Source organism: Condylostylus longicornis, unplaced genomic scaffold, assembly GCF_029603195.1.
Source record: "Condylostylus longicornis isolate FDR11 unplaced genomic scaffold, ASM2960319v2 ptg000081l, whole genome shotgun sequence".
NCBI lineage: Eukaryota > Metazoa > Arthropoda > Insecta > Diptera > Dolichopodidae > Condylostylus > Condylostylus longicornis.
Window position 1 is genome coordinate 3043136 of NW_026578049.1, and position 26634 is coordinate 3069769.

General features: G+C 23.2%; 4 protein-coding genes across 6 annotated transcripts in view; 2 read left to right on the forward strand and 2 right to left on the reverse strand.

The window, feature by feature from the left end:
• The first annotated feature begins 1278 nt into the window (after positions 1 to 1278).
• Positions 1279 to 4927, forward strand: LOC129613212 (ras-related protein Rab-40C). 2 transcript variants are annotated; one of them, XM_055527189.1, is made up of 5 exons: positions 1279 to 1668; positions 3441 to 3602; positions 3664 to 3860; positions 3969 to 4191; positions 4264 to 4927. In XM_055527189.1, exons 2-5 carry the CDS (start codon positions 3476 to 3478, stop codon positions 4485 to 4487), a joined length of 771 nt encoding a protein of 256 aa, XP_055383164.1. In that variant the 5' UTR covers positions 1279 to 1668; positions 3441 to 3475; the 3' UTR covers positions 4488 to 4927. The 2 variants fall into 2 exon arrangements, with proteins under 2 accessions (XP_055383164.1, XP_055383163.1); XM_055527188.1 differs by having other exon boundaries at positions 1283 to 1668; positions 3441 to 3605; positions 4264 to 4925.
• Positions 4928 to 10623: 5696 nt separating this feature from the next.
• LOC129613153 (ankyrin repeat and LEM domain-containing protein 2 homolog) lies at positions 10624 to 17104 on the reverse strand. Of its 2 annotated transcripts, XM_055527109.1 has the most exons (12): positions 16963 to 17104; positions 15838 to 15987; positions 15285 to 15760; positions 15067 to 15219; positions 14931 to 15008; positions 13582 to 14856; positions 13376 to 13517; positions 12986 to 13308; positions 12815 to 12930; positions 12602 to 12733; positions 12408 to 12466; positions 11814 to 11979 (listed from the first exon to the last, which is right to left on the reverse strand). In XM_055527109.1, exons 1-12 carry the CDS (start codon positions 17018 to 17020, stop codon positions 11954 to 11956), a joined length of 2988 nt encoding a protein of 995 aa, XP_055383084.1. In that variant the 5' UTR covers positions 17021 to 17104; the 3' UTR covers positions 11814 to 11953. The 2 variants fall into 2 exon arrangements, with proteins under 2 accessions (XP_055383083.1, XP_055383084.1); XM_055527108.1 differs by lacking the exon at positions 12408 to 12466 and having other exon boundaries at positions 10624 to 11979.
• A 1054-nt stretch (positions 17105 to 18158) lies between these two features.
• The window catches only part of LOC129613135 (glutamate receptor-interacting protein 1), a 55745-nt gene continuing 47269 nt past the window's right edge, over positions 18159 to 26634 (forward strand). Inside the window, exon 1 of the mRNA XM_055527086.1 lies at positions 18159 to 18235. The gene's annotated coding sequence lies outside the window, so the exon portion shown is untranslated. The remainder of the gene's footprint in view (positions 18236 to 26634) is intronic.
• LOC129613310 (sodium channel protein Nach) lies at positions 18789 to 25250 on the reverse strand. The gene is made up of 14 exons (XM_055527311.1): positions 25176 to 25250; positions 22599 to 22741; positions 22038 to 22135; positions 21838 to 21949; positions 21612 to 21768; positions 21252 to 21397; positions 21108 to 21189; positions 20634 to 20773; positions 20312 to 20454; positions 20113 to 20251; positions 19903 to 19947; positions 19627 to 19789; positions 19348 to 19548; positions 18789 to 18890 (listed from the first exon to the last, which is right to left on the reverse strand). The coding sequence occupies exons 1-14, from the start codon at positions 25248 to 25250 to the stop codon at positions 18789 to 18791; spliced, it is 1746 nt and encodes a 581-aa protein (XP_055383286.1).

The following is a 26634-nucleotide window of genomic DNA, read 5'->3' on the forward strand; positions in this document are numbered from 1 at the left end:
TTAAATTAAATTCATTTGAAATACAAACACATTGGTTTTTATTTTTTATTATTGCTTTGACTATTTCGCGTAATGTCGCTTTTACTTTTGAAATAAAAATCCATTTTGGTTTCTCTAATAAAGTTTTTTATATTGTGAATTTTGAAGTATTTTTTTATATTGTGAATTTTGAAGTATTTCATAGTTGACGTGAATATAAATATTTTTTTGGAAATAGTATGTATAATTAATAAACATGACAATCATGTTTTTTCATGAATGTTTTATTTATGGTTTGTATTTAACGTCAACTATGTCATTATTTTTGAGAAATAATTTTTTACTTTCCTGAAAACTAAAAATATGGACTATTTTGAATCGCTATGTTTAATAAATTTAGAATACTTTGAACTTTATTTTTGTTATCTCATATTGAATAGGTATTGCGGCGCGAGTTATTTGCAAGCAACGTTGGACTTAAGCTTCGTATGTGTCAAGTCTCAAAATTGTCAATATTAATCGAATAAAAAACTTAGTACTTTAAAATTTTTCATATTTATGACGTAATGTCAAAGACAAGATCTTTATAGCATAATAATTTGCTGATCTTATTGAAAATTATAATATGCTGTCAATAAAGTTTTACTCAAAATTACTTGCTTATTTATTAAAAGCGACATATAACATAAAGTACTTTTCTTTTATTTAAAAATTTTTTTTAAAACCAAGCAAATATAAAGCAAATTTAAAAGAAAACAATAAAAAATTTTCAAATCTTTATTGAAAAAATAAACCAAATTGCCCGTTTCAGAAATATTTTAAAAACGTCTTCAAATAATCATTGGATGGAAAACAATGCCATAACGATTAAAAGGATAGTACTAATAATTAATTTAAAATGCTGTTCAAATTTTAGTTATAGCGTTGGCAGAAAAACGTACGAAATTTAATGAAGCAAAAAATTATTCTTTATAAATACATAATCAACTTTATATCCAACAAAACCAAGTTGACCAGCATGTTGAGCTATTCAAGTATAACTTTGCTTTACTAGTTGATATTTTCGTCTTTTGAAAATCTTACTTTACATGTTTGAATACATTTTTGACTTAAAGTTGGAATATTTTTAAACACTGGTGTTGTACAACCCTGTTAGTAGCGAATTAAAAATTTTTGCATATTTGACAGTAGCATGACATTGACATCTGAAAATTCACCAACAGCGCCTCAACAACGCACTTTTTTATTCATTCGAAAATAATGCAAAATAAAAATTTGTTCTCGATAAGTACCAATTTTATTTAATAATTGATTTAGTTATTAATCTACAATTTAATAACAAATATATTTATTGTGTTTGTGTATTTTAATAAAATCAAAACAAATTTAAAGATAAGAGAACTAAAATAATGAAATATAAAACTATAAAAATTTTACGCCCATTCAATTGCGTTTATCGTTTCCAGTGCAATTTTACAAACAAAAAGATTCGACCTTGTGGTGTTTAAAATAAATATTTATTTAAACAAGAAACATTTTTGGTGATAAAAACTTTTATAAATACTGAATTACTAAGAAAATTAATAGTTTATGGGTAATTTAAAAAAAATATATTGAATGATTTTTGGGGCAAAATTAGCCATTGATGAAATTTACAAAATCGCAATTGAAATTTAATTATAAAAAAATGTAAGTATCTACATATGTACATATTTTAAATACACTTTTAGAAAAAAAAAAAAAGGTTCTCACACAACTATAGTGTTAAAGAATTAAGAACAAAAAATTTGCATTAAGAGAGTAAGGTAGGCTGGTATTTGTAATTTCCATTGTAATTCAGAGGGGGCGAGGATATCTGCAAAAAAAAATACACTTGAGGTCATTTTATTTTTTACTTACATACATTTTCTTTTTTTTTTGCCATAGTCTGTTGCGCTTTGAATTTTTTTTTGTTATTAGCAGTATTATTTTTTCTCATATTTGTTTTTTTTTTTCCACCAAGTTAAATGGATATAAAAATCAAAGCAAATGAATTATAATGAAGATAAATAATAATCACATCCTACCTCTTTTACCAAAACTTATTTTATGTAGGTATGTGCATGTACCTACCTGCATAAAAAAAATCAAGCTGCTTTCGAAATACTATTTTTTAATGGAAGAGAATTTCCTTTGACTGAGTTCGTGGCTAATTTATTTTGTTTTCCGATCAACGAACGTTAACTGAATTTATAATTTACTTTTTTTCTTCGATTCTATTCATATCATTAAAAATTTTACAGGAAATGCAAACAAATTAAAACTCTTCTGCTTCTTCCTAACTTATACTTTATGTTACTTTTTAAATAGTTTATGGAAACTTTTAAATACATACCTACACATGTAAATTAGTATTACAAATTTTTGTGCTTTTGTTTAGACAAATTTGGGCATTCAAAATAATCAAAATTCTGAATCTTGTTTTATTGAAATTTAGATTCAATTTATTCAATTTCATTTTAGTACTGAATTTCTTTGTGATACTTACCCAGGTGCCATTCCACGATTTTTTTTCCAATTTTAGTGGGATTAAATTTCATGGTCTCCTGCATTGAAAGTGTCTCTTAACAGTGTTGCGTTATATCATTAATAGGCAGTATCTGTATGATTTTATATCTAAGGTATATAATATATTCAATTTGAGTGGGTAGGTGATTTAAAATATTTTGTGTTGTAAAATTTTAAAGTCCACATACATATATGTTTTAAATGAAATTTATATTTGAATCAATTCTTATTAATTTGCCATTTAACTGAAATGTTCGTGTAAAAAAGCAAAAAACAGAGAAATTAGATTTATTTAGAAATATCTAAGAAACATTAACAGTTGTGGTAGGTAAATGAGTACTTAAATAAAATAAACTATACTTAAATGAAAAAAATGTTTATCTTGTTCATAACTATGTTAAGATTGTAATAGAACTGGTTAACGTTTCGCATATATTATAACATAAAACATGCATAGATTGTACCTAACTACCTACCTAACTAAAATCTTAACATATATATAATTGCTCCTATTTAAGAGTAGTTCTAAAAAATAAAAATTACTGCATTCGGTTTATTAATTTTGTTTTAATGCGAATTTTACGGGAATTTTTCAATTTTGTCCAACAACATAACAATAAAATTTAATTATATAAACTCGAATTTCATTTCTTTTTAATTTTTTTATTTTTCAATTGTTTAAAAAAATATTTTCTTCTACCCACATTAATTTTTCCGTTTACATTCAATATTTTCCTAGTGTTGAATTGTTCCATTTATTTATTTAATAAACTGATTAATAATCTACCCCTTTAAAAGGGCATATTTTATACATCAATAAAAATTAATATACGTACATACGTGTGTTTGTATGTATAATTGTCATAATGATTTTTATATCACAAATAATTTTCAGACTTTTTTTTAAATTTCAGATTTTATGAACTAAAAGACTATAGTCGCTGATCTGATGAAAATGGCGAAAGATTATGATTATTTACTTAAAGTTTTATTAGTTGGAGATAGTGATGTTGGAAAACATGAAATCTTATCTGGTTTAGAAGATGGATCTTCCGAAAGTCCTTTTTGTAGTGGAAGTGGTAATTTTCACAAATTAATTTAATTCTTAATATTTACTTTTAAAATATTTTATTAAAGCTGCATATAAGACCACTACAATACTCTTAGAAGGCAAAAGAGTCAAATTGCAATTATGGGATACTTCAGGACAAGGAAGGTTCTGTACTATAATTAGATCATATTCGCGAGGTGCACAAGGAATTATACTTGTCTATGACATTACAAATAAATGGAGTTTTGATGGAATTGATCGTTGGCTTAAAGAGGTAGAAGAGGTGAGATTGTCTTATTAAAAAATATTCTTTGTACAAAATTGATACTAAAATGTTTTTTCTTTTCATATTTTTTATTAAAAACATAAAAAAAATGATTTTTGACAAAAGCATGCACCTGGTGTACCGAAAGTTCTAGTTGGTAACCGTTTGCATTTAGCATTTAAACGACAGGTTGCTGCTAAAACAGCTGAACTTTATGCTTCAAGAAATAATATGGCGTGTTTTGAAATATCACCATTATGTGACTTTAATATAAGAGAATCATTTTGTGAGTTGGCTAGGATGGCATTACATCGAAATGGTATGGAGAGAATTTTACGAAGCAATAAAGGTAAAATAATATTAATAAAAAAAAGACATTGTGGTGAGTAAATAAAAGTTTTGCAATTTTCTTATGTTTTAGTATTATCATTGCAAGAACTATGCTGCCGAACAATTGTTAGACGAACTAGTGTATACGCTATAGATACGCTACCACTACCTCCGTCAGTAAAATCAAATTTGAAATCATATGCGTTAACGACATCACAATGCTTTAATACATTATCACATTCAACTAAAAATAGTAAACGATGCAAAACACCAACTCAAAGTAGTAATTCAAGAAATAGCTGTTGTGTTTCGTGATTTATTTTCCTACCACAGTTTTCTAATCGTAATGCTACTTCTAATAATACTTTTTAAAATAAAATGAAAAAATTAAGTATGTAATAAATATTGATAATGAAAATAAGATTTTTACAACAATGATAACATTAAAAATATATTAACATAAACATGTGAGTAATATTTAAAATTTTAAATACAAAGATATGTAAATTTTATATTCCGATACCCTTTCGATTCATGGATTTGCCAGTGAATAGGCTTAATAAAAAAAGAAAATCTTTTGTTTTACTGTATTTTTTTTTAAAAGTTTCAAAAAAATATCATAATTTTTAATCTGGAAATATAAATACAATCAATATAACTAATTTTAAAAACATAATACATTTATTTCTCATGATTCATACAGGAAATAATAATGCTATATGTATACATGTACATATTTAAATGCCTTAGTTAAAATAATAAAACAAAATAATTACTGTTTTCATATTTGAAAATTAAAATTGAAATATTCGTTTTAAATTTTTTTTCCATTAAAGTATTTCCATATGAAAGAAGGGAATAATAATTATAAATTTTAAGTATTGCATAATATACATAAGCAAACTTAATTGTTTACTGTACACTTAATGCATACTAAATAATATATTTTATATAATATATAACATAAACAATATGCATTAACATACAATATTATGTGCTTAAACTAAAACATTCAAAAACTAATACATACTATTAATTAATTTAGTTTTTAAGTAACTATTTAAGTAAATTTAAGATTTAAATTATATTAAAAATAAATACATAATTAGTTTACCCTTAAATAACGAATAATAAGAATAATTAATAATGAAATATACATACAAAATATTTTTTTTTTTATAAATTAATATGTAAATACAATTAAATAATACAAATATCTAAAAAAAAATATTTTAATATTTTTCAAAATATAATGCAAATACATTGTAGAATATATTCGTTATTCAAGTGTAAATTTATAAAAATTAAATTTAAAGTGCATAATATATAAAATTGGGATTTCTAATTATTAAAAAAAAAACAATTCAGTTGATTTTAATTTAATTAAAATTTAATTAAACAATATTTAATTGCTTATATTTAAGTTATTAAATCATGTTTTAGTTATTAAATCAGATTTCCGTTTATATATTTAATTTTTTTTTTAAATTTCGCTTTTAATTTTTTTAAATTAACATTATTTGTTTATGATTGTTCAAGTTAGACTATTCGTTTTAAAGACTTGTTTTTTTTTTTTTAATATTATTTTATGGGAATCATTTTTAGTTAAAAATTTTTTTGCTGCCAAACCAATATGAAAAATTTAAATAATTTTCTTTGTTTTTTATTGTAATTTTTTAGCTTAAATAAATTTATTGTATTACTAAATACAATGTTCTAGTATTGAGAACAAATTATTTTTTTAATAAAAACTTTCAAATATCATTCTTTTCAACAACGAAGAATTCGTAAGAAATTAATTTGCTTAATTCTAAAAATTATACAAAAATTTAAAGTTATATTCTAAAAAATTAAAAAAACTTTACTCGCTACTATTCACAACTATAAGATTTTTTAATGAATCGTTTAATAAAAAAAGTTCAGTATTTAATTATATAAAATGTTGTTATGTACTTAACATAACTTAACTAATTAATTAGTAAATATAATCATTTTTGTTTTTTAATTTTTTCTTATAAGAATTGAATATTCATGCTTTCCAAAAATTTTCATATAATATATAATATATTCTTCTTAGAAATTATCCTTAATAAACAATAATATAAAAGATAATAAATATTTTATCCCGCTTCCTTTTTAAAATTTGTTCTTAAAACAAATTTTGATTTTTCTATTTTAAATAAAGTAATATCTATAAGAATAAAATTAAATTTTTTGTTTTAAAAAATAAAATGTACATATTGAATATTTAATTTTTCATTTAATCAAATTCTAGAACAAAAAAAAAAAAAAACAGAAAATAGTATGTGAAAAGAAATATTTTTGTCCATTTTTTATAATATCCAACATTTATCAATAATAATTGCGCATAAATATATATATGTATATATATATATATATATATAATTAAATATATACATTTAATATTCATGAATCAAAATAACATAAAAATTAATTAAACAAGAAAAAATTAAAATAAACAAAAAAAAAAAAGTAACACAATAATATATTAAAATTTTATACAATATTTTTACATTTTACGACATAATACAATAATAATTAATTAATACAATATATCCAGACTATATTATATAAATATTATTGAAATAAGAAGAAAAAAATAATTTAAATTTTAGTTTTCTTTTTCTTATTTATTGTTCTAAAAAAATATATATGTATATATATTTCAGTCAAATGTTCAAAATAAATTATATTTTATTGCTACTACAAAGGATTTTATAAGAAATTTATTGAATTTTATTGCAATTTCATATTAATGAATAATTTAATTTTTTATTGACAATCGTTAATAATATAATTTACTTGTATATATTTAAGAAAAAGTCTTGGTTAATTTAAATATTTTTAAAATCCAAAAATACATTTAATCGGTAATCTTAATCTTAATCTGTGTCAACAAATGATAATCATTTACTTAATTTAAATATACCATACCAAAATAAATTATTGGTATCGTAAAAAAGATCATGAAAAGAAACAGAAGTTCGGATAAGCTGACAGAAACTATCAGATCGAATTTGGTTGAGACATACAATTTATTTAAATATTTTAATTGATATGAATAATTATTTGTACAATAATATTTTAAAATATTATTTACAACTTTTCGCGTATCATAGAAAATAAAAACTAATTAAATAAATAAATTAAAATATGATTATAACTTGCTGGCACAGATAATTGAAGTTTCATAAGTGTATAATGAACCCAAAAAAAAACAAAAAATAAGTAAATAAATAAATTACTAAACAAAACATATCACGATAAGGCAACTAAATAAATTACAAAAACAACAAAAAAAAAAAAGTTTAAAGAATCATAATCTTGACTCCTACTATTTATCATATAGCTCTTAGATTAAAATAATTAAAAAAGAAAATCAAAATACAAATAATAAAGAAAAATACACATAAACAAAACTTATATAAAATGCCTTAAATGTAAACCATTTATTTTTAATGCAATGAATTTATTTGTAATCCATGCAGGAATTATTTATTTTTTTTTTTTATTAAAAAATTGTGGTGTTACGAGTACGAGTACATTAACAAAATAAAAGACAAAGAATATTAATTTTCATTTTATTACTTTTTTTTTAGACTTACATGAGTAAAAGTGAGTCATTTTAAATATAAATAAGAAATATATGCATTAATTTTTTTGTTTTTATATTTTGAAACAAAATTCTTTTTAAATGTAGAACAAAAGAAATATTTATATATTTCTTTTGTGGGAACGTTTTAGGCTCAAACATTGTTTATAGATTTTTTTTTTCGAATATAAAGAAACAAACTAAAATATATTTTTAAAACAAACGCAATCACAAAAATTTTTGTTAAATTTTTCATTTCAAAAGCTGAAAAAAAAAAATTACAAATAAAAATTATAAAATTAATAAAATTAGGTTTAACAACCGTCCTGGAAATCGATGAGAACTATTGAGAGAAAATGTCATTTCAAACAAAATTCCCGAATTAAAATTTCAATCAAATTTTTATCAACTCAAAAAAAATTTATAGACAAATAGTTATATTAAGATTGTAGTCTACAAGATTATCATTTGTATTTTTACTACAAGACTATCACTTGTATTATTAATACTATATAAGTGATAGAGTCTTGATAGTAATTATACAAATGATACGTCTGTACGCTGTAGAATTAAATTAACTCTAAAATTAAAGATTCTATATTGTAAAAACGCTAATACTTTATACCCATTATTTAACTTACGTCTTAGAGATGATTAACAATAGTTCACTTAAAGTAAAAGGCCCCTTTCAAATTTCGAAAATCATCTATTTTTGCTTGTATATGCTTACATATATTTATTCAAGAATCACAAATAAATTGAAATAAAAAATTAATTCATTGCATTAAATAATAAATTTTATAAAAGCATCTCAAGCATTATTAGTTCAAAAAAAAAAAGGAAAATAAATGAAGAAAAACATAAAAATACTTGTATGAAACATTTAATTGCAAGTTAATTTTTACTAATCAAGTGTTATGTTTTTCTAAGAACATTTAAAATTAAGTTTTATTTTATTTTTTGTATTAATTTTTTTCTGTATCAAATTATATTGTATGTTGTATAACAAAATGGTTGTTTAATTTTTAATAAATTTTTATACATCAAGCTGCTGTTTCTGCCTCTTTTTTTTTTATTTATAAATTTTAAGTATTTTTCTTTCTTGAGTTTTAAATAATATATGTATATGTATAAATTTAAGTACATAAATGATGGATAATAATTCAAATTTTGTAAATTATATATGTATTTATTATATAATTTTTTTTTTATTTATAAAAATAATAATTTTATGTGATTTTTATATAAAATAAAATAATAATTGTTTTTTTTTTTTATTCATTTCGTTTAGAGGATTTGAGTACTGTAAATAAATATATTTATATTAAATTTAAATATAATTTAATGCTGTTTTTTATTCTAATTTATAATGTTCAAGGTTTTTTTGCAGGATTAAAACTATATTTCTGCTTAAAATTATATTTAAAATTATTCAATCAATACGAGTAGTTAAAGTAAGTATGATATTTAGTAAAAAAAAATTTATTTCTTATCTAGTAAATAATTTCTAGCAATCTCAAAGTATCTTATAATTACATATATGAATAGAATACGTATGAATAGTGGTTCGACATACTTACTGTTAAGAGAGGTGAAATATTAAATTTTCTGATAAACAGTGAGTAGTGAGTGTTAAATCCGCACAGCTTTTCTCGAAATAGTTGATATTTATTCTTCTTGCTTAATAAATAATGAAAACATGAGAAATATTATTTAGAAAATTATTACTTAAAAATTATAATAGCCTAAATTATTACTTAAAAAGCGGCTAAAAAGGTGAGGTATAAAGTAGAGTTTCCTAACTTTCAAATAGCAATTCATAGAATTTCAATAATTCAGACGCACACTGAAAGTTCATAATTAAATCTTAAGTCTTTTTATGCCATACTTAAGTCTATTTATGCCATACGCAAATCTCCAAAAGTTAAAATGGTACAAAAATACTATGCCTGAAATGGTTTAAAAATTCGAAAATAAGGACAATTGCATTATGAAATAACAGAAAATCCTTCCAAATTAAAAAAAAAAAATTATTTTATAATTTTTTGCTCATTATAAGAAATCTAAAAAGCAATGCAAAGTTTAAATTCTTTTCGAATTATTAAGTAAATTTAAAACAAAAGAAACATTTTAGGTAAATTTTATTTATGAAAGAAAGAAAAAAACTGAAAATTTCAATATCATTGATTTTTTATTTCAAATATAAAATAACATTTTCTTTTTTCCATTTTGTAAATTCTATATTTAATTTAAAAAAATTAAATCATTCATTCTTTATTAATTTTAATATAGGAATTTATTTTATTGTTTTCATCTTTAATTTTCCCTTATTATTTTTATCGATAACATTTTTAAATATTAATTTTATAAAAAATTATTTGAAAAGAGAAATATTTAATTTTTTTTTTCATTTTATTTAAACAGAAAACATTTGTTCTATTTATATAATATTTAGTACAAATAGTATTTTATTATGAGACGGCAACTAGATCTTTCATCAATTTAATATCATTAAAAAAAAAAAGAAATGCAATTAATAAAAATGATGTAGAAAAAAAGAACCGTCTTTTACAAATTATTGTGAACAACACATATATAAAAAAAAATATATATATATATAATAATATTTTATTGGTAAAAATGCAATGTTTAAATTTTTTATAACTTTAAAATAAGATGTTTTTTCTTTAATTTTTATTATTTTTTATTAAAAAGCCATATATTTAATTTTAAATTATTGATATTATTAATTTTTTATAATAAAAATTTAGAAAATACTGATAATAAAATTAAAATTTAATTGCAAATTTATATATTTGTTATATGTATATATTTATTTAGGAAATGTGACAATAAGAATTAATTTAAAAAATTATACAAAAAAAATATTCAATTAAGAGAATTTAAAATAAATTTTAAATAATTGATATTATATGAAATTGTTCTTTAAGAGGAAAGTAAAGTCATTTACTTATCTTTGCAAAAATGGAATATTTGTGTTTTTGTAATTTTAATTATAATTTAGAATTCAATAATTTTCGAATTATATTCTTCATTTTTTGTTTGTTTTAATTTCATTTATAACAAGATAGAAAGCCTTGGGTACCAATGGGTGTCTTTTGCAAATACTTAAATCTTGGGTACCAATGGGTGTCTTTTGCAAATACTTAAATCTTATTATTTTTTCTTCAATAAAAACGAAAAAAAAATATATACATATTTTTTTTTTTTTGTTACAAAATTTCTATCCTAATTTATATTATAAAAATTTGGTATTAATGGTGTTTTATCAATAGTTTTCTTTAACAAAAATTAATTTAATTTTGTTAATTTTAATGAGAAAAATTAATTGATAATTTTTTATTTAAAATATGTAAAATATGGAAAAAATATAAGCATACGAACATAAAAGTTTTACATTTAAAAAAGGAAAAAAAAATGTTACAAATTAAAATATTAAAAGCGATAATTATATTATTATTAGTGTAAGTATCTATTAAATTTAAGAAAACGTAATAAAACTATAAATAATTTTCATGATTTAAAATAGAAAAATTAATATATGTATTATTAAAAATAAAACAGAAAAAAAGCTCGTAATTTTTGGGAACAAAAATCAATTCTGAACTACAAAATTCGAGATGATTTGAACACATTTCGTTAAAATATGTAAGAAAATAATTTTGCATTTTAAGTTTGATTTAATAAACTTTTACCCGTGATCTATGCAACATTTAAATTCAAGATTACTTTTCAATCACAACATTCGAGTAATCATAATCAAATATGAAAAAAAAAAGTTTTTTTTTTCTCGAATTTCGTTATTTCTAATTAAAATTACGACAATTATCAAATTCATTAAGTTTCTAACATTTTGAAACATTCATTAACGATAAATCTTCTTCAAAATGTTGTAGAATCTTAGTTTCTGGTGTTAATGATGGTGATGTATCAACACAATTATTACTAATATTAAGATCTAAAGAAGAATTATTCGATGAATTACTGCTGCCACCACTTAAATTACTTTGACGTATTAAATTTTCAGTTGCGAATTTAGTTAAATGATTTTTAATTGGTGACGATGATATAAATTTGCTGGGTGCAAATAAACGTCTTCCAGCTATAAAATTATTACGTCGATTTTCCCTGTATGAGCAATGCTTCTTTACGACAACTGATGGTGATGGAAAACTGAAAAAAGTTATACAAAAAAAAATATTTTAAAATTGTTACATAGAAATTCTTTTGCATATGTCATGAAGTTAAAATTTGAGCGCATATTTATGTATGTATGTAATTAGAATTATTTTCTTTTTAAAAATGATATTATTTAGGAAAAATATTATTGCTAAAATATGAAATTAATGCAATAGAAGAAAATGTTAGTGAATTCCAAAGGAATAGCGTGTAAGTGAATGAAAAACATTATGTAAATTACATTCGAAATACACTTAAGTTAAAGTAAAATTTTTAATTTCAATTAGCCTTCAAAAAATTTTCTATTTAGTCTGAACTTAACTCAAGCGTAAAACGAATTTTTACATCATAGTAAATTGAATTATAATGAAAAATTTTGAAAAAAATATGATAAAAATTTTCTATTATTCAGAGCTACCCACTTAGATCTTTAAGGGGTCTCTTGAAATTGTTAGAAATTTTATTTCTTTGCAGTTTAATTCTGAAAAAAAAAGAACAGAAAGTTAAACAATATTTTAACATAAAAAATTTCGTGTTGTTAATTACTAAAGTAATTTTGAACTATAGAGAAAATTAATTACAGATTAAAAATTTTTAATTTACATTTAATACTTACTTGTCACGTTCTTCATTCGGATGTTTAAGGATGGCTGCACGCCAATTATAGATATTTGGATATTTTTCCTTACTAATGTCAATGTGAAATATAGCATTCAAAACATCCAAATCACGTTTGGTAGGCTCATTTCTATAAAATTATTAAAAAAAGTAGGTTAAAATTATTAAATATCAGTAGATATCATATATATATAAATCATAATTGTTATACCCTAGCAAGTACACATTATAATCATGAATATCTGAAACATCCAATTCCAGCATAGTTGGGCTATCTGGTGGTGTATAAAAATTAAAATCATTATCCTCATCAGATCCAAAATCGGACTAAAAACAAATTAGTAATGTAAAATAAATTTTGATTAAAATTGGTTCTTATTACATAAAATATGTCATCATCACTATCATTTAAATCATTTTCTGACGAATCATTACTACTAAAACTTTCATTTTGAGATTTTCTCCATGAATTTTCCGTATTAGTTATGTTTGAATTTGGGTATCCTTTATTATCATCGGTATTCTCGTTTGTATTCAAATCATTAAAAAGTTTTCTTGACGCGTCGCTATGTGAATCATGACGTTTTTTACGGCTTGCTTGGCGACTTAGTACTGTTTCCCATTGGCATTCACAATGATATTCATTAGCCCATGTATCAGCACATATTTTTTCAGTTTTCAGGTTTTCAGGTAATATTTTAGGTTCTGAAAAATATTTGAAAGTAAATAATGTTTTTTTTGGAATGGGTGAGGATTAAATATACGTTATTACCTTCATTTTTCAAAAATTTTAATAAAAATTCAGACACACATTGTAGTTGTTCTTTTTTATCAATAATTGGTATAGAGTTCAAAAAATTTTTGTCAATCACTTTCATTTTGGATTGAATAATTTGTTCAAAGCATTGCCGAATCTAAAAAAAAATGGGTAACATATAATATGAGGTTTTTGGAAATTTCAAAAATTTTTATTATTACCTCTAGTAAAATATTATTGTCTGTGTCATGAGAATTTTTTAAATAACTAACAATTAAATTGGCAAAGCGCGAATGGACATATGTAAAATCAACTTCTAAAAATCTTATATCATCTTTAAAACTACATATAAGTGATTTCAGTCTTTTTAATTCAGATAAGAATGCATCATGAATTGATACCACATTCTTTATATTGTGTAATATTGTTTTGGTACAACGTTTCGCAAATACTTGCAAAGACTTTTCAACACATAGATATGGTGTTGTGGTTTGCTGATTGCTGTTTGCAGATTTATTTTCATTTAAGCCATTTACAGTAACAGAATTTTGATCATTTCCTCCTCCAGATAATCCAAACGTATTTGGATTTATCAAATGATTTTTCTGTGTTGCTTGATTAATGTTACTCTTATCTTTTATTAAACCCAATTTATGCAATTCATTACATAAATGCATTAGTTCTTTTTCGTTACGTGCCATTTTTTCATTAGTTTTTACAGCATCGGAAGCAGTTTTTTCATTGATAATTTTTTTTCTAAGTTTTAAATGCTGCTCTAATTTATCTAAACCTTCTGGTGAAGCAATATCCACAAAAACTCCAAGAAAATCCCAATACTCTTTCCATTCGACATTTTGTTCTTTAGCTAACTCACGGCCAATCATTTCGAGACCTTTTTCCGTATCGGTTAGTTTTACATGCCTTTCTGTTAAAGCTAATAATGAATCTGGTAAAGTTGTGTTATTTAAACCACAATCAGAATCATTTGATTGGGTTGAATCGTTGAAATTATCAAATAAAACTATTGGAGAATCTGCTTTTTCACGATATTTAAAAAACATATCTTTTTTGGCAGGATTCTTTTTAAGTAAAGGTGTTAATGCGAATTTGTTAAGGCTATTAAATTGCAATGCATTATTTGAGTTGGACAATGTTACTGTTTCGACAATCTTATTTAATTCTTGAAGATTTTCATTTAAATTCGTTCCATTATTATTTTCAATATCATTATTATGTTCTATTTGTTGACTTAATGACTTTGCGTAGTTATGATCAACGAAATTTCCATTTTGATTGTCCTCAGAAACTATTACATCATCATTATCGCTGTTGAACAAAGTTCTTGCTGTTGGATTCGTATTGATTGGCGAATTAAATAATTTTCTGGGTGTGCTAGCCAAAAGTTTTATTTTGTGTGGGCTGAAGCAAACATTCAAAGATCTTGATGGAGAACAATTAGAAGAACGAGGAGGAGTCTTCCAACGTCGACGAAAACTCTAAAATAAACAAAAAATTCAAAATTTTTATAAATAGTTTGTCCTAATTTAAATAAACATTTATTTTTACGAACTTTGGCCTGTTCTTTAGACATCGGTCCAGCGTATGCTTGAATTTCTAATTCGGGACTCAAAGGGTCCATGTTTAGATCCTAAAACATAAAAGTTCTTTAAATAAACAATAGTTTTTTGTAATATTTTGAAGCGTACAGGAAGATTTGTTGGTGAAAAAGGTTGTCCGACACTTGGTGCCACTGTACCATCTACAGATCTGATAACTGGAACATAAAACCTTTCTTGTAACAAATTGGCAATTTTTTCTTTTAATTCGAGGGGTGCATCATTAATTCGATCGCAAATTATCTGTCAAAAGTAGCAGAAAAAACTAAATTATTAATTTTTTTTAGATTTTGAATTTCTGTAATTACATCTTTTGGTAACAAATTTTCCAAATTCGGTATCATTTTACATTGAGAATACGTTGTTAAAACTTCAACTACTTCAACAGCTCCATATTTTACAGCTAAATGTAAAGGTGTTTCGCTACGCCCTTTTTCAGGCATATTCAGATAATAATCCAAAAGTATTTCACAAACTTCTTGGCATACTTTTGTATTTTTTTTCCCATGTAAAAGTTCGACAAAACTTATAGTACTTATTGTTTGTAATATCAAATCGGCAATTTCAGCTTTTTTATGAATTGCACAAATATGCAATGCATTATATCGATATCCATCTTTTAAACTTGTTGGTGTATCACCAACATTAACCAAATATCGTGGATTTTTCCAAATAGTTTCGTTCACCTTATTATAATCTCCATCTTCTATAGCTTTGCGAAAACTAATACGTTCTTGTTTAGTTGGGGCGAAAAATGCAGCCTTTTCTGCAGTTGCAGATGGTGCTAAATTATATGAAAAGCAAATGATTAAAATAATATAAATTTACATTTTTATATAAAAATATTTTTTGTTTTCTTACATTTTAAATCTGGAAATTTCTGTATTACGACTTCATGTCCAGTTTGAGAATATTTAATAGCATCATCTTTATTTTTAAAGCTTTTAAGCCGACCATCTTTGTATCCTTTTAAAATCTTTAGTGCTTCTTCTTTTTCAGTGAAAACGTATCCTATTTGTTAATATTGAAATTTTGATCATATGTAAAATTGGTAAAATATATATGAATGTTTAATGCAATTACAAATTTACAAAGATCTAGCACTTATTCAATTTTATAAAAATAAATAAATCTACTTAATTCGCATGAAAATTCTATTTCTTTATTATTAATCTAGGATTAAAAACAATTTTGTTGGTTTGTTTTGTGTACGTACAATCATTCAACTCGATAATTTAGGGTCAGTTTCCAAATACATTCATACATATGTATGTATGAATATATCTATGCATATATTTTAATTTGTAAATTCCTATACTCAAAACAACATTGCGAAATTAAAGCACAAAAATTTACAAGGCTAACCATTTCGAATATTATAAAAAAGAATGAAAGAAATTTAATGCACATTTGCCCTTACATTCTGTCCTTGGTTTATAAAAAAAAATCATCTAAAAATACTTATTTAAAAAAAATATCAGAAGCTAAATAATTAAAATTTTTTTTGTTTTTAACTATGTGTTTGTAATTTTATTTACAGTTTTGCAAATGTTCTTCCAAGTTTATGCTGTCCAATATGCAAAACTGTAAATTAATTTTATTCTAAAATATAATAACCTTATTTAAAGCCCTTTCCTAAATAATATATGAAAATTTTATTTGATGACCATAATGAGGATTAAATTTAGTTACTAATTTTAGTTTTTTTAGGTTTCTGTTGCCCTATTTTTGATTTTTTTTTAATAAACATTTACAAGTTTTGTATGAATCTTATCAAATATTTTTATAAAGCTTATCTTATATGTATATAAAATAACTTCATTTTTATTATGAAAATATAAAATTTTCTTAAAATTTCTTTTTGCAAATTTAAAATTCTAAATGTAAACAAAACAAAAAAAAAATCAATCTATTTATTATACATAATTAAATTTTTTTTACAGGAGGTCATTTAACTTTTTTGATTTTGACGTGGTATTTTCTTACCATCACTATTATCTACTTGCGATGGAATAAATATGCTATAATAAGTTGTTGCTTCCATTTAATTATTCTATAATTTTTACATTTACACTTATTTTAAGTAAGAAAAGAAATTTGAAAAAAAAATATAGTCTCTTCAAGTTTATTTTGCGTGTACTAATAAGATTGACAAAAATTGCGACTTCTTAAAAAAATGCGAAATTTGACTTTTCAATGTTTATGACAATATGTAACGAAACGACTGGAAAATGTCAAAATATTGTTACCACATTATTAAAAAATGTTAGTTTCTTAAGAAGAAATGATGGAGCTGAAGAATAAATATGTATAAATTTGACTCTTCAATTGACACTGTTCAATTTGGTATTTATATCGCAATGTCTTCATATGAAATTTTTTCCACACATTTTTTTCAGTTTATTGATAATTTATATGTAATTAATTGAATTATCAGTTTTAAATTGCATATCTTATTTATAGTTTGAAAATTTACAAGATCTGCAAAATAGAAGTGATATTAGAAAATATTGCGTCACTGGGAAGAAATTTATTCAGGCAGAGAATATTACTCGGTACTCCATATAAATTATTTACCCAATGACATCAGATTCTTTAAAAAGTTGCAGTCTCTTGTAAATGTTTAGACAGTATAGTACATATTAGTAAAAAGCAAGTTGGTTTTGATTTTTGATAAAATTTAATTGGTCAAACCTTGTCTAACATAAACTTTTAATACAACAACTAACATCAATTACCAATTGAAATATAAAATATTGTCTTATTTCAGCAATTCATTTTAACATAATCGATTTGATGTTTACTTCGCAAAATACAGAAATTAAAAATAAAATCAAATAACTTATAATATAAACAGAGTTTCGGAAAATATTTGTTGAAAGGAAACAACAACGAAAGAGCCGTTCATTTTTACCGATAGTTCAAATATGAAAAGTTGAATATAACCTAATCTGGAAGAACGCGGTTAAAAGGTTTTGTTTACTTCACAAACATTCCATATGCATAACAATTTCGTAATACAATATACATTCATGATTAACAATGCGGGATCAATTTTTGATAATATTTTGAATTTATATAATGGCAAAGCAAGTAGGATTTTTAGTCTAAAGATAAAAAATTTATGCAATTTCGTTCATAAGAGGAAAATTTTGAGATTGGTTTGAATTAAATGCGGCGGAGCAAAAGTGGTGGCAAAAAGTGGAGATCATTAAAAGGAAATCTAATTGAGATCATCAAAATGGGAAATAATAATAAGGTAAGAGTTTTTTTTATTTCTACAATTAAGTTGTCAGCTCGGAAGCCCCTTGATTTATTTTTTTTTTGACTAAACGTAAAGGTAATGATGATGAGGTATTAGTTGGCAATGTTTGAGGGAGCTACACATGAATAATATGTGTAATGATTTAAATCAATTTATGTATTGAATTATTAATTGTAGATTACAAAAGAATGCGATTACTGAAACCTTGGCATTTAAACTAGCAAGAATTAAATTCGAGCAAAGAGGAATAACATTTATGTACTTACATATTTTCACCGAGACGGAGTTGAAAATATTTTAAATGCTGACTTTGCATTAATGAAATATTTTTCATGTAGGCACTTACGTACATTAAATTTTGAAAACCTACCATAAAAAGTTCTTATTTACGTAAACCTTGTATTTATTATTAATTTAGTATACAATTTATATTTACAATGCATTATAAACAAAAACATATTGGTATATTGAAATAATGTTATTTAGAAAAATGTAAATATTTTGCAATTATCCCTAAAAATATGTATGTATGTATGTAGGAATGTAATTATCCAATCCTGTTATGTGGTAGAATTCCCATTTTGTTTGAGCTTCTTGAGCTAAAGTCTTTTGGACGTACTTGAATAATTCCTTTATTTTGTTCCAAACGCTTAAAATATAAATAAAAATATCAACAATTCTAGTAACGAAAATAAAAGCAAGTACATTTTTAATTTTACTAGTTACAAAATAATTTTTTGATTAGATTCGATTTAAGTTTTAAACTACAAATTTTTTATGGGATGACAATTTCTAGAAAAGGTGTAAACTTAATGTGAGATAATTTGTTTCAATTTTCTGTATTATCGATTTAACTGAGAAATATCGATTTAACAGGAATAATTTAAGAAGTATGATTTGAATTATATAAAATGTAGGTGCTGTCATTTAATTACAATAATATACAAATGTATAAGGATAACTTACAATTAAACTTCATGAAATAAAATATTTTTTCATATAATTAAGATTTAGGTATGTATGTATCTATTTAACATTTAAGTCATATTTACTTACATTATGTCGTTAATTTTTTTTTTACTTTAATTTTGCAAATATTTCATTACCTTATTTATATTTCTTCTGGTAGTTTTATTTGCCGTTGTTATGTTTTCAATATTTGGTTTAATATTAATTCCACTTGTTGCACTAGAATTTAAAGGTTTTTCTTTCATTGATTTACTAGTTTGTTCTCGCAATCGTAGGGACATATTTATTTTTGGTGGTGGCTTTTTCAATTTTTCATTCTCAATCGCATGCAATTCATCCTAATTTTATGCAATATTAAAATACAATTGAAATAATTATAATTTTTTATAAAGTAAACACAATTCATTTAAAATTACCCTGCTCTTGTATATCATACAGAATGCTCTGAGGGAAAAATAATAAATAATTTCAACACCAGATAACAATGAAAATCCTAAAAATAATCCAGCAATTCCACCAAACGATACCAATAGATCAACCCAACCAAACAATACTTCACGTTTATATCGAATTATAGGCCTTTCATATAAATAAAAATAATCAATTAAATATATTGAAGAAAATTGTAATTTAGAACTTTATCAAGTATATATGTATAAATAACATTTAGAAAAATTTTTATTTTAATTTACCATGTTAAAAATTCAATTCTTACTTCATTACTGTTATCACCCTCACTAAAAATATAAAATAAGAATTTTTAAAATTAAAAAATTTATTTAAACCATATTCAGTATAAGGTTTTATTAATTAATTTTCTAGTTTTATCTAATTATGTATCTCAGTAAATAATTTAATTGATATGTTAATGATTTGAAATGAAATGTTATAAAAAAACTTACACTTTTGTTAATTTTTCAATGTTGTACACAGTTTTCTGACAACTTAACTCACATTGAAGACAATCCTTAATATTTGTTATATTTTTTTTGTATTTGTCTAAACATGGAAAATCACTTAACTTACACATTGGAATATCCGCTAAAATATTTAATATTTAAGATACACATTAAAATATGTATGTTATTTAAAAAATATTACCAATTGGTTTATAAAATGGTGGATTACATTTGCACAGTTTATAAGCTTTATTTATACGACACTCTTTCATGCATGACGAAAACGTGTACTCTTCTTTAAAATATGATAATTTCACTTCATCTGGAAAAATACATTTACGTTGCCTAAAAATTTGAAAAATAAAAATTAATAAATTTCCAATTAAGTATTCTAATGTATCAGAAAAAATTAAATAAATAGATAAGCATATATGTATATATGTACATATATTCTAAATTATGACATTTAAATTGCAGTTTTTTCGATGTTTATTAAGTTCTCAATACTAAAAGTATTTCCATACTTAATACTAAGCTGTTTTGCATCATCTGTTGTATAAGTATTTTTCTTTGAAATTAAAATGCTATCCTCATTTCTTTTTTCCCAGACAAGCTGATGCTTAAAACCGGCTTCAAAATACTCTTCATGCGAAAATATATAAATCTAAGTGAAATCAAAACAAAGTTTATTTAGATTTTTTTTTATAAAGGCATGCTGGGTGATTCAGCAAGAAGTTAGGAGTCAAATATCATTGGTTTGATGGTCGAAAATATGTTATATTTTTCTTCGAAACATAGTTTAAATTTGGAACCGTTTCAAAATCTTATAATTTTCGTTCCAAAAAAGATAAAAACCCAAAAAAACTGTTGTTGAAAGGGCTTGCTGTCCAGATGGTACACTATGTTCCGAACAAAAAATGTACTTATTTTCGACCGTCATATAGCTCCCACCCTCTTGCTGAATTACCTTGTATTCATTTAAAAATATTTTAAAATACCCTTGATGTTTGATTAAGTAAAAATTGTAATGACCATTTTTTATCAGTTTCATAAAGATCATGCACAGCCACAGATTTTTCACTACATATATATTATAAATTGTATTAATTTCTAATTTGCGCATGATCATATTATAAACTTACTCAATTTTATCTTTGGATTTAAATCTACTGTTGAAACCATAACAAAAACCATGTTCTGTGTAAACACTTTCAAAATGTGAACAACAGGCGACATCTTCTGTCCGATATTTACATTTTAATAAAGTGTCGTTACAGTCTTTAGCAGCCTTCAAATAAAATTTATAAAATTCATAATATAAAATTAACATTAATAATTTAAACCTTTTTCGTGTGAACATTTTATTATCAAAGTTTAATGTTCTGGTACATTATAATGCATAAAGTCTAGCTATTTCAATATTTTAAATTATATTAGCCAGAGTTACAATTTAATATTGTTTTATAATAAAGTTTTAAAAAAAAAAAATTTAATAAATTTACCATAAATGCCAAACTTCTTAGTGAATATTCATTTAATGAAACTGTTGAACTAAAATTTTCACTTAATGCATAAGCTTCCATTAGATTATCAAATGATAGTTTTGTTAAAATTTCTAAGAAAGGGGCTATAATAAGTGCTTTATCGTTATCATATTTTCTACAATTGCAAAAAAAAAATCCTTAATATGTAGTTTTTGAAATGTAAATATTTTTTCTTCAAACTTACCCAATTTGAGCGTAAGCAGCTTGATATGCTTTACCGGAATCATAAGGTTCCTCTGGACAAACAATTGTTGTTGGAAACATTACTTGTTGATTATGAAAATCTGTGTCCAAACCTAGTGAAGAATTATAAAAAAATTATAAGTAAAAAATATTCAATTAAAAATTTACCAATTGATGTAAACAGAAATATGGAAGACATACCTGTTATTGTTGGATTTGTTTGAAATTTTTCCCATAAACTCATAATAATAACCAAGGCTGCAACAGCTCCTATGCTTGTGAAACAAAACCACATAAACCTTAATACAAATAGAAAATATATTGAAAGTGCTATTGTGAATAATTTGTAAATGTAAAAAAATGTTGGTATTTATTATTACTCGTATTTATTATGTAGGAAACTAATAAGTTAACAGGGTTATATTTTACTATTTCATTAAAAGTTTTAATTATATATCGTGAGAATGTATTATCGTTCAATTTGAATAAATATTGACACGATAATAGATTAAATTAGAGGAAATTCGAATTTGTATTAAAATTAAAAATTATTGAATTCAACTTAAAGAATTTTTATGCTAGAGACAACATAATTTATCAACTTTTATAGCGAATATTTATTGCAACAAATTTCAATTAACGGTATGACACACGAAATTATATGTCTAAAAAGTTCTTTATTGATTTTACTAAATTTTGTCCCTAATTAATTTATTACTCGTATACATAGATCTAAGCTTGTTTAAAATTTATTTCTCCTACTTTTCTCCAATTGGACGTCCTGTTTCAGCAATATAACGTACTCCATGTAGTGTAGAATTTTCAAAAAATTCTTTAGTTTGATAAACTATACTTCTTTTAAATAACTGGACATAATTAATATCATCTTCATTACTTTTCTTCTTCTTAAATGATAATTTTTTTAGCATTTTGCTAGTGAAAATATTTTCAATAATCAAATTTCCGTATTACATTCCGAGTGCATAGAAATTTTATTGCTACTGTTTTAATTTCTATGTAATATGTATTTATTATTCTAATAAATTTTTTTCATAAGAATTGTACATATTGTAATTGCTCTAATTATATTCCTATCTTACTGTTTAATCAAATCAGTAACAATAAAAGAAACGTGAACCTATAAAATAATTTTCATGTTCATTCATTAAAGGATTATGGAAATTTTGAAAATATGTACACGTTTTATTTCTTCTTTGTTATAAATACAGGGTTGGACCGGTTGTGTTTATTTTTGTTTTTTTTTAAAAAAGGAATTAGTTTTAAAAATGTTTTGTGGGGGAAAGTCTTTAACATTTAATTTCTTTACATATTATATTAAATTATTTAAGCACAATTAACAATATATCGAATTTAATTTTATTCATAAAAAACTGGTTAATTCCTATACAAAAAGCAAAAATATTAGTTTTTCTCTGTCTGTGCGTTTGCTTATATGGGCCACTGTGTAGAAGTTTTTAAATATTTTTTAATTTCACTTTGATTTTACGAATTTTTTCTGCCTCCTTTTAGTTGTAGCCTGTATTAAAGCAGCTCTAAATTATAAGAAAACTTTAGTACAGTAATAAAAAAAAATTACAATTTTATTATTGGTGTTAATGATAGTCGCGATTTTACGGGCGACTAAACTTTGTGAATTGACTTTGTTCCTCTCTGTTTAATTTTTTTAATATATATTTTGCTATGCTTTAATATACATAAAAAAGTAAATTATTGATTATGAATTTATAAAATTTTACTATTTGAGTTTTAGAATTATATTTTGCGACAAGGATTTTAACTTATTCTACGGACAATATTAGATAATATTAATAGTTTCATTATCAAGTGAAAAGAAAAATTATACCCGCTTTTTTTTTGTTAAATGTTAAATATCAAAATATAAAATTTCAAATCCCATAACAAGTGATCTACAATTATTCAATTTTAGGGAACTTTCGAATTTATAGCAAACTTTTATATTAAAAATTGAGTGCCGAACATTATTCAAATTTGCATTGTTAATGTTTTGTAATATATACAAGTGTTAGTCATTAATTATGCTCATTAACTCAATTAACTCTTTTAATTGTGCTAAGCAGAATGTCTACGAAAAGTATTGGTTAACAAATTTAAATATAATAATCTTTAAAACCGATAATATAATTTACTTTGTTTCGTTAAAATACGAGTGTGATTATTTAAAAATCCTTAATATAGCCTTGAATAAAATCGTATTAATTTTTAATTAAAATTAAACTTTAAATTATTAATTAGCGGCGATAAAAACTTTTATTAAATTTATTGAAATCTGTTTTGCTCTTGATTATAGAATGGTTATGATACGTATTATAGGATTTTGAGCATTGACAGCACCGGCTCTAGCGGTACTAGAACCCCGATGCAAGTTTCTATTTAGCGCCCTTTATCAAAAAATATATCAAAAAAATCAAATGCTAATTAAACAGTATATTGATTATTGTATAATATATAATATTAAACATTTATTTGTAACTGATATCAATTACACATAAAATCAATTGCACGATAGTTAGCTTAAAAATTTATTTTTCTTGCTTTTATCGCAGCAAATTCATCCAAAATATCATTAATTTTTAATTCATCTCAGATATCGCTTTCAATAGCAATCATTGCTAACCCAACTAATCTCTCTTGAGAAATATTTGATAGAAATATGTCTTAATTAATTTAAGTTTAGAAAATGACCTTTCGCCACTTGCTACAGAAACTGGTAGAGTTAATAGTATCCGCAAAGCTATTGTTAAATTTGGAAATATCCCAAATAAATCATTTGTATACATAAAATTTAAAATATTTAAGGGATCATAATTGTTTAGTTGCGGCGTTATGGTATCTTTAAATATAAAAAGTTCATTATATAACTCAGAAGAGTTTATGTCTATCTAATGATGCTGCAAAATTTTGATAATTTGAAATCTATATAAAATTGATAAAAATCACTATACTCACAAAAATGGTATTATCCAACAAATTAAACTTTTTTCTTACACTTTAATGTCTAATTAAAATTAAATATTTCACAAAATAAATTATATTTTATTTAAATTAAATGAAATACTATTTTTTCTTACTGAAAATATCGCAACGAAAATGAAAAATGCCTGTCTATAAACCAAAAAGCTTTTAACGAAAAAAAATTTTTTTAAAAAAAAGCCTACTACGACTACATTTTTTTTTGTGTTTTTTTAATTTGAGATAAGCAAAAATTTTTTTAAAAAAAATTTGGATTGGAAACTTGATTTAAAAAAAAAAAAATTACAAAAAACAATTAAGTGGAAAATCACTTTTCGATTTTAGCGCCCATTCAGACCCTTTCAGAGTGGCGCCCCGATGCCGTGCATCTTCTGCATCCACGGTCGAGCCGGGTCTGAGCATTGATAATAGGTTTCCATGTTATAACAAATAATAATCAGCGTAATATAAAAAATTGTGCTTTCAAAATAATTTTGTTGCAATTTAAAGTAATTTTATTGCATATTATTATTGATGATTGTCGTGGAAAATGGAATGAAGTCGTAAAATGTAAAAAAAATAAAAAAATTTTTTTCTTTAAATTGAACTCCAAAAAGTGATCTCACGCACAAAATATGTTTTTAAACAATAGAAGGTCTTTGCTTCCAGTTCAAGCTGAGAAAAAAAAAATCTTTTGAATATTCTTTCTTAAGACTTGTTTCTTCGGCCAATTTATCTATTCGATAACAATTTGGACTTCAAATATAGCTAGAAAATGAGTAGTTTTTTGACAAAATTTTCGCTATGTTTGCATTCATTGTGTTAATTGTATAATAATTTCGCGCATCATATTTATGAATAAACTTTTAAGTGACACTTTTTTAGTGTCATTGTATTGATTGATATACGTGCGTTAACACGTATATCAATCAATATAATGCAAAAGAATTTAAAATGTTACTACATAAAAACAACATTTTAATTACACACAGAACACTTCATTAACGTGCTCATGCCAAAAGTGTATAAGTGTACGGCAAAAAGTATGTATGTATGTACTTATGCGCACACATAATATATTATATATGCTTACATATTTATATCTAATTTTTTAAAATTTTCTCTCTGGCTATCTCTCTTTAATTTTTTTTCTTTCCAAACATTTAAAATTGAATGTGTGATGATAAAATTGTGATGGTGATTAATCTATAAAAATCTCAAAAAGATTTTCCTTACTTGTCCTATTTTTCTAAAAAGAAAATCCAAATAATACATGTATAATATCAACAAAACTTAACCAATACGCTCACAATATTCATGCGTACACATCGCGCGTATACTATAATTGAATGAGGAAAATAAAAGAAAATTAAAATTCAATGATCTTTTCTCACACTAACACATATCTAGTACAATTTTCATTCTCAAAAATAAATTTATGTGTGTGTATGAATAAATAAAATTTATAAAGTAGAAAATTTTTAAGAATTTTGAGAGTTTTTCTTTTAAAGTGTTCAAGTGATATTTTATGGTAATATTGAGTGAAAACATAATTTTCATGAAAGATTAAATTATTTTAAAATAAAAATTATTTAAATGAAATTTCAAGTATTTTAAAATTAATTAGTGAACCTTATAATTGAAAATATACATGGTATACAAAAGCAAAGTGATGAATAGTGGGAGAATATTTTTTGTATAGTACAAAATTTGAAATTTCTCTGTACAGGTATATGATATTTATACCTCCGTTTTAAATGCTGAGAAATAATAGACTTAGATGAATATATCTATATTTATATTATTT

What these genes read in the sequence shown, in the direction of transcription:
- LOC129613212 (XM_055527188.1), top strand. Translation starts at nt 3,476, where the DNA reads ATGAAAATGGCGAAAGATTATGATTATTTACTTAAAGTTTTATTAGTT. An exon ending in TCCTTTTTGTAGTGGAAGTG is followed by an intron (nt 3,606 to 3,663) that starts GTAATTTTCACA and finishes ATTTTATTAAAG; the next exon opens with CTGCATATAAGACCACTACA. An exon ending in AATTTTACGAAGCAATAAAG is followed by an intron (nt 4,192 to 4,263) that starts GTAAAATAATAT and finishes CTTATGTTTTAG; the next exon opens with TATTATCATTGCAAGAACTA.
- LOC129613153 (XM_055527108.1), bottom strand. Translation starts at nt 17,020, where the DNA reads ATGGAAGCAACAACTTATTATAGCATATTTATTCCATCGCAAGTAGAT. An exon ending in GAAATTTCCAGATTTAAAAT is followed by an intron (nt 15,761 to 15,837) that starts GTAAGAAAACAA and finishes CATATAATTTAG; the next exon opens with CACCATCTGCAACTGCAGAA. An exon ending in GTGATGATGACATATTTTAT is followed by an intron (nt 12,931 to 12,985) that starts GTAATAAGAACC and finishes ATTTGTTTTTAG; the next exon opens with TCCGATTTTGGATCTGATGA.
- LOC129613310 (XM_055527311.1), bottom strand. Translation starts at nt 25,250, where the DNA reads ATGCTCAGACCCGGCTCGACCGTGGATGCAGAAGATGCACGGCATCGG. An exon ending in GGACGTCCAATTGGAGAAAA is followed by an intron (nt 22,136 to 22,598) that starts GTAGGAGAAATA and finishes ATTTGTATTAAG; the next exon opens with GTTTATGTGGTTTTGTTTCA. An exon ending in TACTTAATCAAACATCAAGG is followed by an intron (nt 20,774 to 21,107) that starts GTATTTTAAAAT and finishes GATTTCACTTAG; the next exon opens with ATTTATATATTTTCGCATGA.